The sequence below is a fragment of the Orcinus orca genome, chromosome 2, assembly GCF_937001465.1.
Source record: "Orcinus orca chromosome 2, mOrcOrc1.1, whole genome shotgun sequence".
Classification (NCBI taxonomy): domain Eukaryota; kingdom Metazoa; phylum Chordata; class Mammalia; order Artiodactyla; family Delphinidae; genus Orcinus; species Orcinus orca.
Genome location: NC_064560.1, coordinates 82091512 through 82104985, shown reverse-complemented (window position 1 = coordinate 82104985; position 13474 = coordinate 82091512). Strand labels below are relative to the sequence as shown.

At 42.4% G+C, this 13474-nt stretch overlaps 1 protein-coding gene across 3 annotated transcripts; it reads right to left on the bottom strand.

The window, feature by feature from the left end:
• Window positions 1-2575: 2575 nt before the first annotated feature.
• PSMA4 (proteasome 20S subunit alpha 4) lies at window positions 2576-9637 on the bottom strand. Of its 3 annotated transcripts, none has more exons than XM_004285260.4 (9): window positions 9512-9635; window positions 8062-8088; window positions 7794-7836; window positions 7350-7512; window positions 5951-6028; window positions 5538-5626; window positions 4944-5074; window positions 4079-4202; window positions 2576-2959 (listed from the first exon to the last, which is right to left on the bottom strand). In XM_004285260.4, exons 2-9 carry the CDS (start codon window positions 8062-8064, stop codon window positions 2805-2807), a joined length of 786 nt encoding a protein of 261 aa, XP_004285308.1. In that variant the 5' UTR covers window positions 8065-8088; window positions 9512-9635; the 3' UTR covers window positions 2576-2804. The 3 variants fall into 3 exon arrangements, with proteins under 3 accessions (XP_004285308.1, XP_033271570.1, XP_033271571.1); XM_033415679.2 differs by lacking the exon at window positions 9512-9635 and adding an exon at window positions 9306-9496; XM_033415680.2 differs by lacking the exon at window positions 4079-4202 and having other exon boundaries at window positions 9512-9637.
• Window positions 9638-13474: the final 3837 nt, after the last annotated feature.

Genomic DNA, 13474 nt, shown 5'->3' with positions numbered 1-13474 from the left:
TTGGATTCTAGATACATTCTGGAGATAAAGCCAACAGGATTTATCAATTCACTTCTCCATCTACCTCTACTTCTGTGCATAGCGAGACTGAAAGGTCATTTTACGACATACTGTCAACCCTCATTATGTACAGATTCTGCATTTGCAAGTTTGCCTTTAACCCCAAAACCTATACTCACAGTGCTCTCCTGGTCACTGTGGACACGCACAGAGCCATGGAAGTATTTGTTGCCTGATGTCCATTTTCCCAGCTGAAGTCAAACAAGGAGCCACTCTGCCTTCTTGCTTCAGGTCATACTGTAAACAAGTGTTCTTTTGGTCATTTTTGTGCTATGCTTTTTGAATTTTTGTGCTTTTTGTTGGTGATTTCACTTTTTAAAATGTCCCTTCAGTATAGTGTTTGCTAGTGTTCCTAAACACAAGGCAGCTGTGATGTGCCTTACATAGAAAATATATGCATTAGATAAGCTTCATTTAGGTATGAGTTAAAGTGCTGTTGGCCATGAGTTCAATATTAATGAAGTACCAACGTACATTAAATGTCTCTAAACAGAAACACACATAAAACAAGGCTATGTATTGATCTGTTGATGAAAGTGTTGTAACCAGAGGCTCAAAGGAACCTAACCTGTTATTTTACTAGGAGCAATGGCTCAGAATTTGCTAATTCAGCCTTCATGCTGACTTTACAGAACATGGCTACCACAAACAAGAATCAACTGTATTAAGAGAAATTTAGAAGATTCAAAAAGCACTATGTCAAAGGGGCTTGGAAATAGCTTGAACACCACCACGTGCAGAAAACTCCAAGACACTGCTATTGCTTAAGAGCACTTAATTAGGGATTAGGCTGGGACCCCATATCTGATTGACAACACTGCTATGGCTCAATGCACTGGTTCTCATCCCTGCTGTCCATTAGATCATCCGGGGAGATTTCGAGCAATGGTAATGCCAGGGTCCACTGCAGAGGTTGCTTTAATTGGTATGGGGTATAGCCTGGGTACAAAGAAATTTAGAAGATTTTCAGATGATTCCAATATGCAGCAAAGCACTTCTCAAACTTCAGCATGAATTAGAAACACATGCAGAGCTTGGTTAACACAGATTGCTGGGCTCTATGCCAAGATTTTTATTCAGGAGGCCTGGGATGGGACGCTAGAATTTGCATTTCTAGCAAACACCCAGGTGACGCTCCACAGACCACGCTTTTAAGTAGCACTGCCCTACAGCACTTCCATCAGAGGATTCTATTCTAAGTGACAGGATCCTAAGCAAAGCTCAGCGGCGGAGCTCCCTTTGGCCAAACTGAACTATTCTCATCTTTTGGTTCTTTTTCCTCTGTAGCCTTAGTTTCTCTTGCATAACCTTTCACATGGCTTGGGCTGCCGACTGGGAGAGCTGGTCCTAATGCAGGACCTTCAGTATTCTTTCCTCATATCCACACATCAAGTCTGGCTTGGCTCAGCCCACACGTTCATTCTCAAACCCATCCCTGCAGACAGACATGGTAATCTGGCCAGACTGAGTGATGTGCTCACCTTTGTGAAAGGCGTGGGATTATCTGATTGACAGACCTACCAGGACCACCTGGAGTAGAGGGGCAGAAAACCAGAGTGGAAAACCCGTAGTTTACAGGAATGATGAGCTCAAGGCAGTGGTCACCTCTCGGGGGTAGAGGGAAACAGAGAAGAATGAGACCTGAAAGGGACACACAGGGGGCTTCAAAAGTACTGATTAATTTGTTTCTGAAGCTCGGTAGTGGATACACAGGGCTTTCATTTTAGTTCTACCTTTCGCGTTTTACTATGTTTGCAAGTATGTATGTGTACACACACACACACACACACACGATTTTTAAGTCCAGTATGAACACCCATCAATATCAAAGGTTGGCGAATGACTCTTATTTCACTAGATAGGCTTCGGATAGGGTAATATCAGACGAAACCTAGGAGAAGGACAGCTCTCTGTTTTGCTCAAATTGGGCTACAGGTTCTCCAAGATGGTAGGGGAACAACGAATAGAAAATCTTCACTACACAGTTCCCACCTTTCTTTTTTTATGATGTTTACATTTCTGTCCATTTTAACATCTTATTTAAAAGTAACCGGGACTTCGCTGGTGGCGCAGTGGTTAAGAATCCGCCTGCCAATGCAGGGGACATGGGTTCGATCCCTGGTCCAAGAAGATCCCACATGCCGCGGAGCAACTAAGTCTGTGCGCCACAACTACTGAGCCTGTGCTCTAGAGCCCACGAGCCACAACTACTGAGCCCACGTGCCACAACTACTGAAGCCTGTGGCCTAGGGCCCATGCTCTGCAACAAGAGAAGCCACCGCAATGAGAAGTCCATGCACCGCAATGAAGAGTAGCCCCCGCTCGGCGCCAACGAGAGAAAGCCCACGTGCAGCAATGAAGACGCAACGCAGCCAAAAAAAAAGTAACTGCAAGAGTAGCCACAGTATACATAAAGTGTGAAAAGACCACAGCCCTATTAATCCTGGTATCTTTAACAGTTACTGCTAGAGAACGTTTTCCTTCACCATTTCCATTCTTTCCAAGTTTTATTCAAAAAAAAAAAAAAAGAGGGGGAGGGTGATTAAGATGTCCATAAAGAGTAATCATCATTACAATATTCACCTGGACAGCAATAACAAGGACCCAATTCAGTTGGTACCATCCTATTTTCCCACTAGACAAGTTAAAAAAAAAAGTCAAAGCTTTCTCAATGTGGAAGAATAGGACAGCTTTTACACTGAAATGGTGCCCCAAATGAGTTATAAAATCCCTGATTTTGTCTTCTATTTATCCTTTTCTTTCTGTTCTTTTTCTTTCTTCTCACGCTCAGCTTTCGCTTCTTCTTCCTCATGTTTTTTGATCAACTGTTCCACTTCCTTTTGTTTGAGAACTCTGATGACTGTCTTTCCATTCTCTCTTGTTAGTGTGGCGATTTCCACTGGAAGCAAACACACACACTTGTAATACAGGCAGCCATACTTAGCCAAAACCCTTAATAAGCAACCACAGTTTAATCTCTTCATACCGTTTGAGCCTTAGTGCACCACTTTTCCAAGTTTTCTGCTGAATATAATTCATGGATACTTTCATGGAAACAAAATACCTTCAATATTGTAATGTTTTTATGAATATTTTTACTTTAATATCATCTTTATCTTCATCCATACTAACTTTCTGAGCTGCTGTTCTGTTACTTTTGTGGAGAAAGTACCACCAGCCAATTGCTCTAGCTGGCCTGACCAGAAAGAGCCAGTTTCCTCGTTAGAGCCTCTGAGGGCTCAGCCAAAATCTTTAACCAGTACTTACACTTACTTTTCATGAACTTTTCAAATCTCTTTTCAAAACAAAGGCATGAAAAGCAGCTCCCATGACTATGGATGAGAAAAGCAGACTAATGCCAAAAGGAGGAGAAATTTTGAGAAGGGAAAATTGAGTAGTGCCTCCTTGAAATTAGGCAGAAGTAGACAAGAGGACAATCTGCAAGTAAATGGCATTTTTAAAGCAACACCAGGAGCTAAGTTATCCTAAACTAAATCAATACGTTAATTTACCACAATTTTTGAAAAACATTATTTACAAATATTGTTTTATATGGTCATGTACCTTTAGTTAAATAAAGCATTTACAATTGCAAACATGGGCTTAATGTAAGAGATCAGTAGATTCAGAAGAACAGAGGGTACAACTCATGCAAATGTTGTATCTCTGGTAAAGGACACCAAACATATATAACCATATAATTACTTTCATATTCTTTATCATATGTACACATGAGCACAGATATCATTGTCAAGAAGTCGATAAGATAAAATAGCATGGATCAGATTTAACTATGAATATTGAGAACATTCAGGCTCAAGTCCTTAAGCTTGTTATGTAGTGTGGGACGGTGGCTCCAGAACTTGTCAGTGTTGACCTTGCTCAAGTCTTAGGAAATAGCTGTAAGGTCACCTAACTTATAAGGCTGCTGTTTCAGTGCACTATGATAACATGTTAAAGGCCTACTCTATCAATTCCCTCACTAAGCAAACAAATTAGAGGAGTGGACATAAATTACCTTTTTCAGCAGAGAGCTTACTAACATCCATGGTCTTATTTAGGACTTTGATAGCTAAAGCAAGAGCTGACTTCAAAGTCATTTCTCCTTCTTTGTAATCTTGTTTTAACATTGACACAGCTGCCTATAAAACATAAGGAAGAATCAACATAGAGAACTTCCTTTAAATTTTTGCGATTTTTAGGAACATGAATAATGCCTGAATTATTATTGGCATTATAACCAACATAAACAATTTTTTTTAACATCTTTATTGGGGTATAATTGCTTTACAATGGTGTGTTAGTTTCTGCTTTATAACAAAGTGAATCAGTTATACATATACATATGTTCCCATATCTCTTCCCTCTTGCATCTCCCTCCCTCCCACCCTCCCTATCCCACCCCTCCAGGCGGTCACAAAGCACCAAGCCGATATCCCTGTGCCATGTGGCTGCCTCCCACTAGCTATCTACCTTACGTTTGTTAGTGTGTATACAACATAAACAATTTTAATGGCAGGGAGGGTTGACATGGGATAGGGGTGCAAAGGAGGGATGTTGATGATCTATGAATGAATCCCAGGTATCCATGACAGAATTCAGGGCGTCTGTGAACTAGTATGTGGGAGACGGGGGAACTAGATCTTATTTTCACAACTTCTAACTGAAAATTAGCACTTCCTTTCATTATTACTGTAGGCAGTAAACCCTAGTAGTATTAGTAGTACCTGTGACTTCATCACCAATAGAAATCACAGATACTTTCATATCACATTAAGGCTGTTGCAGCTACCTTAAAATGCTGTTTACACTCATCACTACTTTAAAACTATGGCAGTTACTAGACCCTTTGCTACATTCTATAGCAACACAAAAATACTCACAGCGCTATTATTTCCAATGCATGTAGCTTTCCATCCTCCATAATTTCCGCTAGGGTCACTCTGATAGAGCTGAAAGCCATAGTGCTTATCCCAGCCAATGTAAAGCAATGAAACACCAAAGGGACGTTTTCCTTTAACAGAGAAAAAAAAAGCTAAACATACCAACAATCTAAATTTAGTGTCACTATGGTTACTTGAGCTCAGTGGCTAACCCCTCTTCTGTGAAGTTAAGCATTCATAAACTGTTCCGTGTTCTGGCCACCACAGATAAGCTCCATCAAAAATTCCACTTTTGTTTCTAGGATTTGGATGCAGCCAGGAGAGGGAATAAAGACAAAGAGGACCAGTGCTAAATTTCATCATTATGTAAAAAGCAATCTGTTTCCTGATTTGAAAATGTTATTTTGGCCTTTCAATAGTCTATTAATAAAATGTTCGATAGTCTACATAGTGGAAGCCAGTTAGTTCATGAAGTGAGAATGGATGAAAAGTGTCTACTTATTTCACTTTCAATTTCATTTTACCATCTCAAAAAGGTTATTACTCATAAAACGTTTTATCTTTTGGGAATAAAATTTCCAAAAGTTTCAGTACCTCCAAACTGCGTATAAGCTTGTTTGATATCACACAGTGCTGTGACCAACTGCTCACAAGGAATTGGCTCCTGATACTGCAATAAATACCTAGGATAAAGAAACTGGCATATGAATAGTTTTCTCTAAAACACTCTATATACACACTCTAAGCAAAATGCCCTCTGAAAAGAAATCTCTGTCATGGGGTCAACATAATAGTCACTTATAAATAATCTAAAGGGGGAGAGTAGAGGGCATGGCAACATCTTAAAAATCATACAGTAACTAATATTTTGCAAGTTTGGTTAAAGAAAAAAACACTGTAATTTGCAATTAATAGGTTTTTAATGACTTTAATCTTTACAAAAATGAGTTCTTAGAAACATCGAAGCTAATTTTACATATCATCAATTATAGTATTTATGACCATACCTTTGAGCAATGAGCCTCAGTTCATTAGTCAGAACATTAGCATCAGAAGTTATGCCTGCCACACTGCAGGCCATATCCCTTGAGGAAAAGAAAGACATTTATCTGTAAGCAGAGAAGATGTTTACCAGGGGTATTTTACAAGTTTTAGAAAGTACTAAGCTCTATTAGAAATTCACCATGCTTCCTCTCAGCTGCTACACCCTTCAGACAAAACCTATGTGTTTTATCTTTGTAGGAAACTTTCAACTTGATGTCATTCAACACATAAGATAAACAAATGCACACTTAAGTTCTTCACAAGAGATGTATTTACCATCACCACCCTGTGAACAGGGCAAGAGAATAAACACTAGGAAGCTAGGGTAAATCCCAAGAAGATTCAACCACAAAGAAGAAAAAGGTTTTGCCAGACAGGAAGACAGACTACCCCACGCTCTTGGGTAGTAAGCACTCTCACCTCCTAAGGCCTACCTTGATGGGGGTGAGGGTGAGGGGACCCGAAGGGCGGGATATTTTATGAGCCTGCCTAGGAAGCTCAGGGCTAGGCTTACAGGGAGGGTGCATTTCCTTTCTCTACTCCCCATTCCCTGAAAGCCGCCCCGGCTCTCCTACAGCTTCGACACCCTCTGGCACTGTGCCTAATCAAGCCTGCAAGCTGCTGAGGGGCCCAATAGTGACTGTGGAGGGATGACACTTTCTTGGGTGAGTGTATCAGAAAGGCCCTATAACCAGAATTCACCTGGCTCACCACTGAAGGGAAAGTCTCCAATGAGCAAATCCAGCTCTCTGCTAGCTGCAAAGCCCTGAACACCCAACTGTAACAGAAACTTCACTAAGTGTACAGAAAAGTCTAAACTTTTCCCAGACCTTCAGGAGGCCTATTCTTTGGTAAGATTCAGTATAATTCAAAATAATTCCTGAGTAACCATTATAAACAATACCTTGAGGGCCTCCTATATGCCAAACACTGTGCTAGTTTATCTCATTCATTTTATTTTATTTCATTAAACTGCCACAACCACTCTAGTAGGCTCTGAAGCCCAGAGAAGTTAAACAATGGGTGTGAAGTCACAGCTTTCATATTCTTTCATATTCTTTGGTGAATATGAAAGTCCCAGTTACTTTCATATTCTTTGCATTGGTGGAGCCCAGATTTAACCCAAAGCTGTGTGACTACCAGGCCTCTTATCACTATACAACGCTGTTTCTCCACTAAGTACTTGACCCTGCACTTTAAAAGAATAACATATGGTCCTGGGCCTCAAGGAAGTTTCAAGCAAGTAAGTTAAAAGGAAAAAATTTCAGAAGTAAAAACAGAACAAACTGTTCAATTCTATCATGTCACATGGAATAGCCCTCCGAAAATATGATGAGATGTTTGCCCTAAGATTTCACTTACTCATTCAGTTTATAAATTTTTTCAGAAAAAAAGACTTCATCAAGAAGCTTGTGGATGTTACGTCTCTCTGCTGCAAGCAGAACACCATCATTTGCTAAAATTCCCAAACAGGTGCCTGCATGTCCTATAGCTTCCATGGCATATTCAACTTGGTACAAGCGACCTACAAGACAAAAGCAGTGAGAAACCAAGACTCTCTTCCTTGTTCTTGCACCACTGGTTCAAGAGAAATCAGCAACAACACTGGAGGGCTACAGACGAGAGTCCTACTTTTACTCATAGTCCTGTGATGTACATAATCAACCTGGTGATCATTACTTCAAACTACAGAAAGGATGAACAACTGAGTCTTAAAAAAATTTGTAGATTCCCCACCCACCCCTAAAATTCAAATACTTAAAATTTTTTTTTTATTTGAGACAGGTCAAACAATTTATATTTTACCTTCTGGAGAAAATATAGTGGTCCTGGAGTCATATCTTCGAGACTGCAAAGGAAAAACATACAAATGATTCCTCCCCACTTTTAGTAAGCCAACTCCTGTAAACCCTCAAGTCATTTTACAGAACACATCCTGGTATACAAAATTCAGAGAGTGGGAGGAAACTGGTAAGGCATCATTCCATTTCAATTTTCTCATGCAAGTCTGTAAGCTGAGTACAAGCAATACAATTTATCAGGCAACAGCTAACTGGCATGTGTATTAACTCACCATGTTTTCTGAACTTTATGATAATTCCTGTAAAAAGAAAACAGGATAATTATTAAAATGAAACTTACAATTTAAAAAGCATTTCTTGACTTGAAAAAAAAATGTTTTCTTCACTCTCTTCATTCAGCCAACATTTACGGTGCACCAGGCACTATGCCAAATGCTGGAATGCCAGCATGGGTAAGAGCAATCTCTTTCCTAAAGAGCGTACAGTCTGGTGGCCAGGTGAGGGAGAAGACACAGAAGGACACTTATAAAGCAATATGGTAACAGAGGCACTAAGGGTAGAGTGGGAAGAGGGTTGGAGAAAATCAAGAAAGTATTTTTTGCGAAACACATACAGAAAATGAGCCCAAATTAGAGATGGGAGAGGCAGAAATAAGGCTGAGAACATTTAGGTCTAAGAGGAAGAACAGGGGAAGAAAGAAGGGAAAGGCATTCCAGGCAGAGGAGAAAGCTTGGGCAAAAGGCACTGAGGCAGGATAGCTTAATGGGCGAGAGAAATTGCTGAAGTTAAAAAAGATATGAAAAAACTAAAGAACTAAGCAAGTATCCAGACCATGTAGAGTTTTGAATGCCAAGCTAAGAGGCTTAGGCTTTCTCCAGAGAATGATACGGGGTCCTGAACTATGAAGGGGAGGAGCGGGATGGTAATCTTTGGCATCTTTACTATTACTGCAAAAGACAACACTGGGGCTCAGCGTGATTTGGTGGAAAAGCCAAACTTCGGCCTCCAGAGCCAATTTTCCCAAATTCTAGAATATCGGTAATTAAAAATGGAAAGATAAGCAGGGATCAGGTCCCGAAGGCCCGCGTGCCCAGGTAAAAACTATGAATGCTCTCTCTTATGCAATGGGGCTCCAAAGAACGATGCTGGGCCAAAGAGCCACAGGAGCTGACCGGCATTTTAGAAAGATCGCTCTGGCTGGCGAAGAGTGGGGCAGGGTAACCAGCTATGCGGCTCCTGCAACACGCAGGTGAAAGGTAAGGCTGGCCCTGAGCAGAGCGCCAGGAGATCACAGAGAGGAGACCGCCGGGGCTTCTGATTCGCGAGAGAACACAACTTTCTCATCTCCACGCCAGACGCAGGACAACGGCCCGAGGCGAGTTCACCTGCACCTCCTTTCCCGCAGGTTCACTTTCACTACGGACTCTTAACAGTGACGGAGGCAGCCCTACAACTCTGTCCTGCCCACCGGCCCCGCGCCCGCCCCGCCGCCCGAGCGTCCCCAGCCCCGTGGTGCCTGCTCAGCGCAGAGAAGCCCGACGGCGGCCGTCCGGAGCCAGTCCCGCGGCCGGTCCATCACCAAGGAGCCGGTGCAGAGTCATCGTGTCCACGGTTCCTCGGCGGCCGCTGCAGGCCGGGACCAGCTCTGCCGCAACGCTCAGGATCCCCGCCCGCGGAGAGAGCGGCCAAGCTTCCGCGAGTGCGCAGGGGGCAAAGGCTCACCGAGGGGAGACGCTGAAGAGCCTACACAGAGCTCTTTCTCTGCGAGAGAAAACGCACCACCACCGCCTGCGTATCCGCTGCTAATATGGCCCCCGCGCGTGCGCAGAGCCACCGGCGGGGGCGGGGCAGCCGAGGACGCGGAACTCCTTCTGCGGGGTGGAGCGAGCGCCGGTTGTCCTCGTGGGAGCCGCGGAGTTGAGGTTCGGAGGCACTGGCAGGGACCCTCAGCACGATGAGGGGGCACTAGAACACGGGGAGCGGGGCAGGAAGGCCCTGGCCAAGGAGGAAGTGGAATTATAGCTAATGTCCCTTTTCCACTGTTTGCGCTTTATTTTCACTTTCGATTTCTATTCAGCACTAAGTCATTGGCCCAGGAGAGCACTGGTGTGGGACCGCCTGTTAATTGCTTGCCTTTCCTGCCCTGTTCTCAAAACGGACCCAAGCACGTCAGACGTTACCCTTCACTTTGCCTTTTCTCACCATCTCCCTTCTTGAATCTGTCTTCCACTTTTATTGCTGATACATGCATTTTGGGGCATATAAAGCATATTATGAGGGGGTTTACACCTTTGGGAGAACTTTCACCCTAGTCTTCTCCTCTTGTCTTTTCACCTCGTTAGAAAGGATTCCCCTAACCAACCTAGTTAAAGCAATACCCTACCATCACCGTACACACACGTTATCTTTTATACAGAAATTGTCATGTTTATTTATGTGTTCATTATCCATCTCTCCTTTCCACTCTTTTTTTCATCTGGCTTCAGTCTCTGTAAACTATCTACTATTCATGTTTTAAGTTTCTCCGAGCTAGACGCTTGACTAGGTCTGAATTAATGTGTAGTCATTTGCTCATAGTCTCCTCGAAGAAGAGGTCCACAGGGTAGGGACTTTGTCCTCTTCATGTTGGGCAAAAACTTATTATTGACGGATCTGGGCTTTGAAAAGGAGGTAACCTGGGAACGAGTTGTGGTTTGAGGTCTCTCCTTTCATTTCTGCTTCCCAGGCACATAGGGAGGTGAGCCAAGGCAAAATGGTAAGGGCCACAGCCAGACAGGTGGTGTTCTGAAAGCATCCTTAGGTGGCAGTGTAACTTATGTAATCTCTCTGAGGATTCCTGCCACCTTAGTTCATTCTGACGAATTAAGCATTAAGAGTTTTAAATGAGAGGTAGAATTTATTAGGTCAAAAGAAGAGGGATCAGTTGAGATAAAAGAGCAGAAGTAAAAATGAGTTTAACAAGTTTGGGTGACAGAGTAGCTCAGTCTGGTCAGAGTGAAGAGACGTCAATAAAGGGAGGAAAAGAGGAAAGGCATTTTAGGCCAAACTGTAGAATGCCTTCAATGCCAGAATTTTTTCTCTGTAGGTAGTGGGAAAAGAGGATTAAAGTGATGTTTTAGGATGATGAAGCCTCATGATCTCCCATCCCACATGTTCCTCCTACAATGTGGCATGGATGCTTCCCATTGAGAGGTTTTGTGTCCCTTTCCCCTGAATCTGGGTGGGCCTGTGACTGCAACGGAAGTAACATCATATGACTTCCAAATGCAGGTCATAAAAAATAAATTTCTGTCTTGTTCTCTTGGGAAGGTGTTTCTTGGAACCCTGGCACCATGCCATGAACGAGCAGAGACCAAATGGAGAGATATTCCACCAACAGCCCGGCTGAGGTTCCAGCATGACTGGCCAGATTTGTGAGTGAGGATTCCTCTAGATGATCTTAGTCCCCCATCATTGAATCTCCCCCAGCATTGAGGTCTTCCCCACTGAGGCCCCAGGCATTGTGGAGCAGAGACAAGCTGTCCCAGGGCCTGTCTGAATTCGTGACCTGAAGAATCCATAAGATATAAAAAATTGAGCTTTCAATCTACTAAGTTTTTGGTTAAATTGTCACACAGCAATATATTGTAATGAGAGTTTTTATCTGGCCCTAATATGAAGGCTGTAAGGTGGAGAGATTAAGGATAATAACACCAGAAAGTAAAGTTCTGTTGCAGTCTAGAGGGATAAAAGCCCAGACAGAAAAAGATACTTGCAAGAGTAGAGTCTTTGCTGGAGGTATGGTATTGATTCCCAAATCTAGAACTGGTTTTCCTCCTCATTGGTGGAAAGAACCAAAGACCAGCACTTGTAGACGTGCGTTCATTCTAACAGTTCATCAGACGGTTCTCTATTAAGGCTGTGCTAGGGGCCTGGCACCAAGCTAGGTTCTGAAGATAATGAAATAAATATTATTCAATGTATGCCACCAAAGAGTTTATAAACTACATTGACCTGATTGATTGGAGATAAGCTACGGCAAACACCAAATAGTAAAATAGCAATGCAAGGCAGCCCGTATTTAAATATCTGAAGAGTTGGTCAGCAATATTTGCATTAAGATAATTCAGTGGAAGAGAATCCATGTTAGCAGAAGGAGCAAGCAAGCAGGAAATCTGTAGAGTTTCATGGTATAAGAAAATGAACATTGGTCTGGGAGTGAAATGCAAGTTTTAGTTCATTTTTCTAGTCCCCAGTTTCCTGAATGGTCAAGGCAGATAAAAATCACAACCCCTTAAATTTGAGAAGCATAAGTGCTTTCCTGTGAATGATCTCATTTGATCCTCCTAACACAGGTGTGTATGTGAGCCCATAGAGAGGAGAGGAGGGGAGGGGAGAAAGGAGGAGAGGAGAAAGTGGTATGGGTCCCTGGCTCTCTTGGAGCAAATTGCTTCAACTTTTAAAGCATCTATTTCCTCATCTGAAAATGGGGATTAATCACAACAGTACTATTTACATTCCCACCAACAGTGCAGGAGGGATCCCTTTTCACCACACCCTTTCCAGCATTTATTGTTTCTAGATTTTTTGATGATGGTCATTCTGACTGGCGTGAGGTGATAACTCATTGTAGTTTTGATTTGCATTTCTCTAATAATTAGTGATGTTGAGCATCTTTTCATGTGCCTCTTGGCCATCTGTATGTCTTCCTTGGTGAAATGTCTATTTAGGCCTTCCGCCCATTTTTTAATTGGATTGTTTTTTTTTTTTTATATTGAGCTCCGTGAGCTGTTTGTATATTTTGGAGATTAATCCTTTGTCTGTTGTTTCACTCGCAAATATTTTCTCCCATTCTGAGGGTTGTCTTTTTGGCTTGTTTATGGTTTCCTTTGCTGTGCAAAAGCTTTTAAGTTTACTTAAGTCCCATATATGCACTACCGAATGTAAAATAGTTAGCTAGTGGGAAGCAGCAGCATAGCACAGGGAGATCAGCTCAGCGCTTTGTGATGACCTAGAGGGGTGGGATAGGGAGGCTCAAGAGGGAGGGGATATGGGGACACATGTATGCATATGGTTGATTCACTTTGGTGTACAACAGAAACTAACAGTATTGTGAAGCAATTATACTCCAATAAAGATCTATTAAAAAATCATAACAATACTTTTCTCACGGTTTTTTTTGTGGAGATTAAATGAGATAATGCATGTAAAGTCCTGTGATATAATATGAAATATATGTTTGGTCTTTGTCCCAGGTTCTGGCACAAAGCTTCTAAAACTCTTGTCATTTCCTGAGTGGTAGGGGAGAGAGGAGCTTCTTTTTTATTCATAAGAAGCCCCTTTCAGCTACACATGAATTTATGCTAATGAAGTGAGTCCTGGAGGATGGGGGCTGATTATTAGAGGAACCAACCAAGTGACTAGAGGGCTGGAACTTTCAGCTTCACCCCCCACCTTCTGGGGAGGGGAGATGATTTGATCAACCAGTGGTCAATGATCTGATCAACCGAAGCCAACATAAAAGCCCTACCAAAGAGGTTCAAGAGCTTCTGGCTTGGTGAGCAGATCTACATGCCGGGAGCATGGTGCACCCCCAACTCCACAGAGACAGAAGCTTCTGTGCTTAGGATCCTTCTGGATCTCACCTTATGTATTTCTTCCTCTGTCCATTTATTATTATACCCTTAAAATAAACTAATAAACATA

Coding starts and splice junctions, on each gene's coding strand:
- PSMA4 (XM_004285260.4), bottom strand. Junction 6,029..7,349: donor AAAATTTATAAACTGAATGA/GTAAGTGAAATC, acceptor CTTTTCCTCAAG/GGATATGGCCTGCAGTGTGG. Junction 2,960..4,078: donor TAAGCTCTCTGCTGAAAAAG/GTAATTTATGTC, acceptor GTTTGCTTCCAG/TGGAAATCGCCACACTAACA.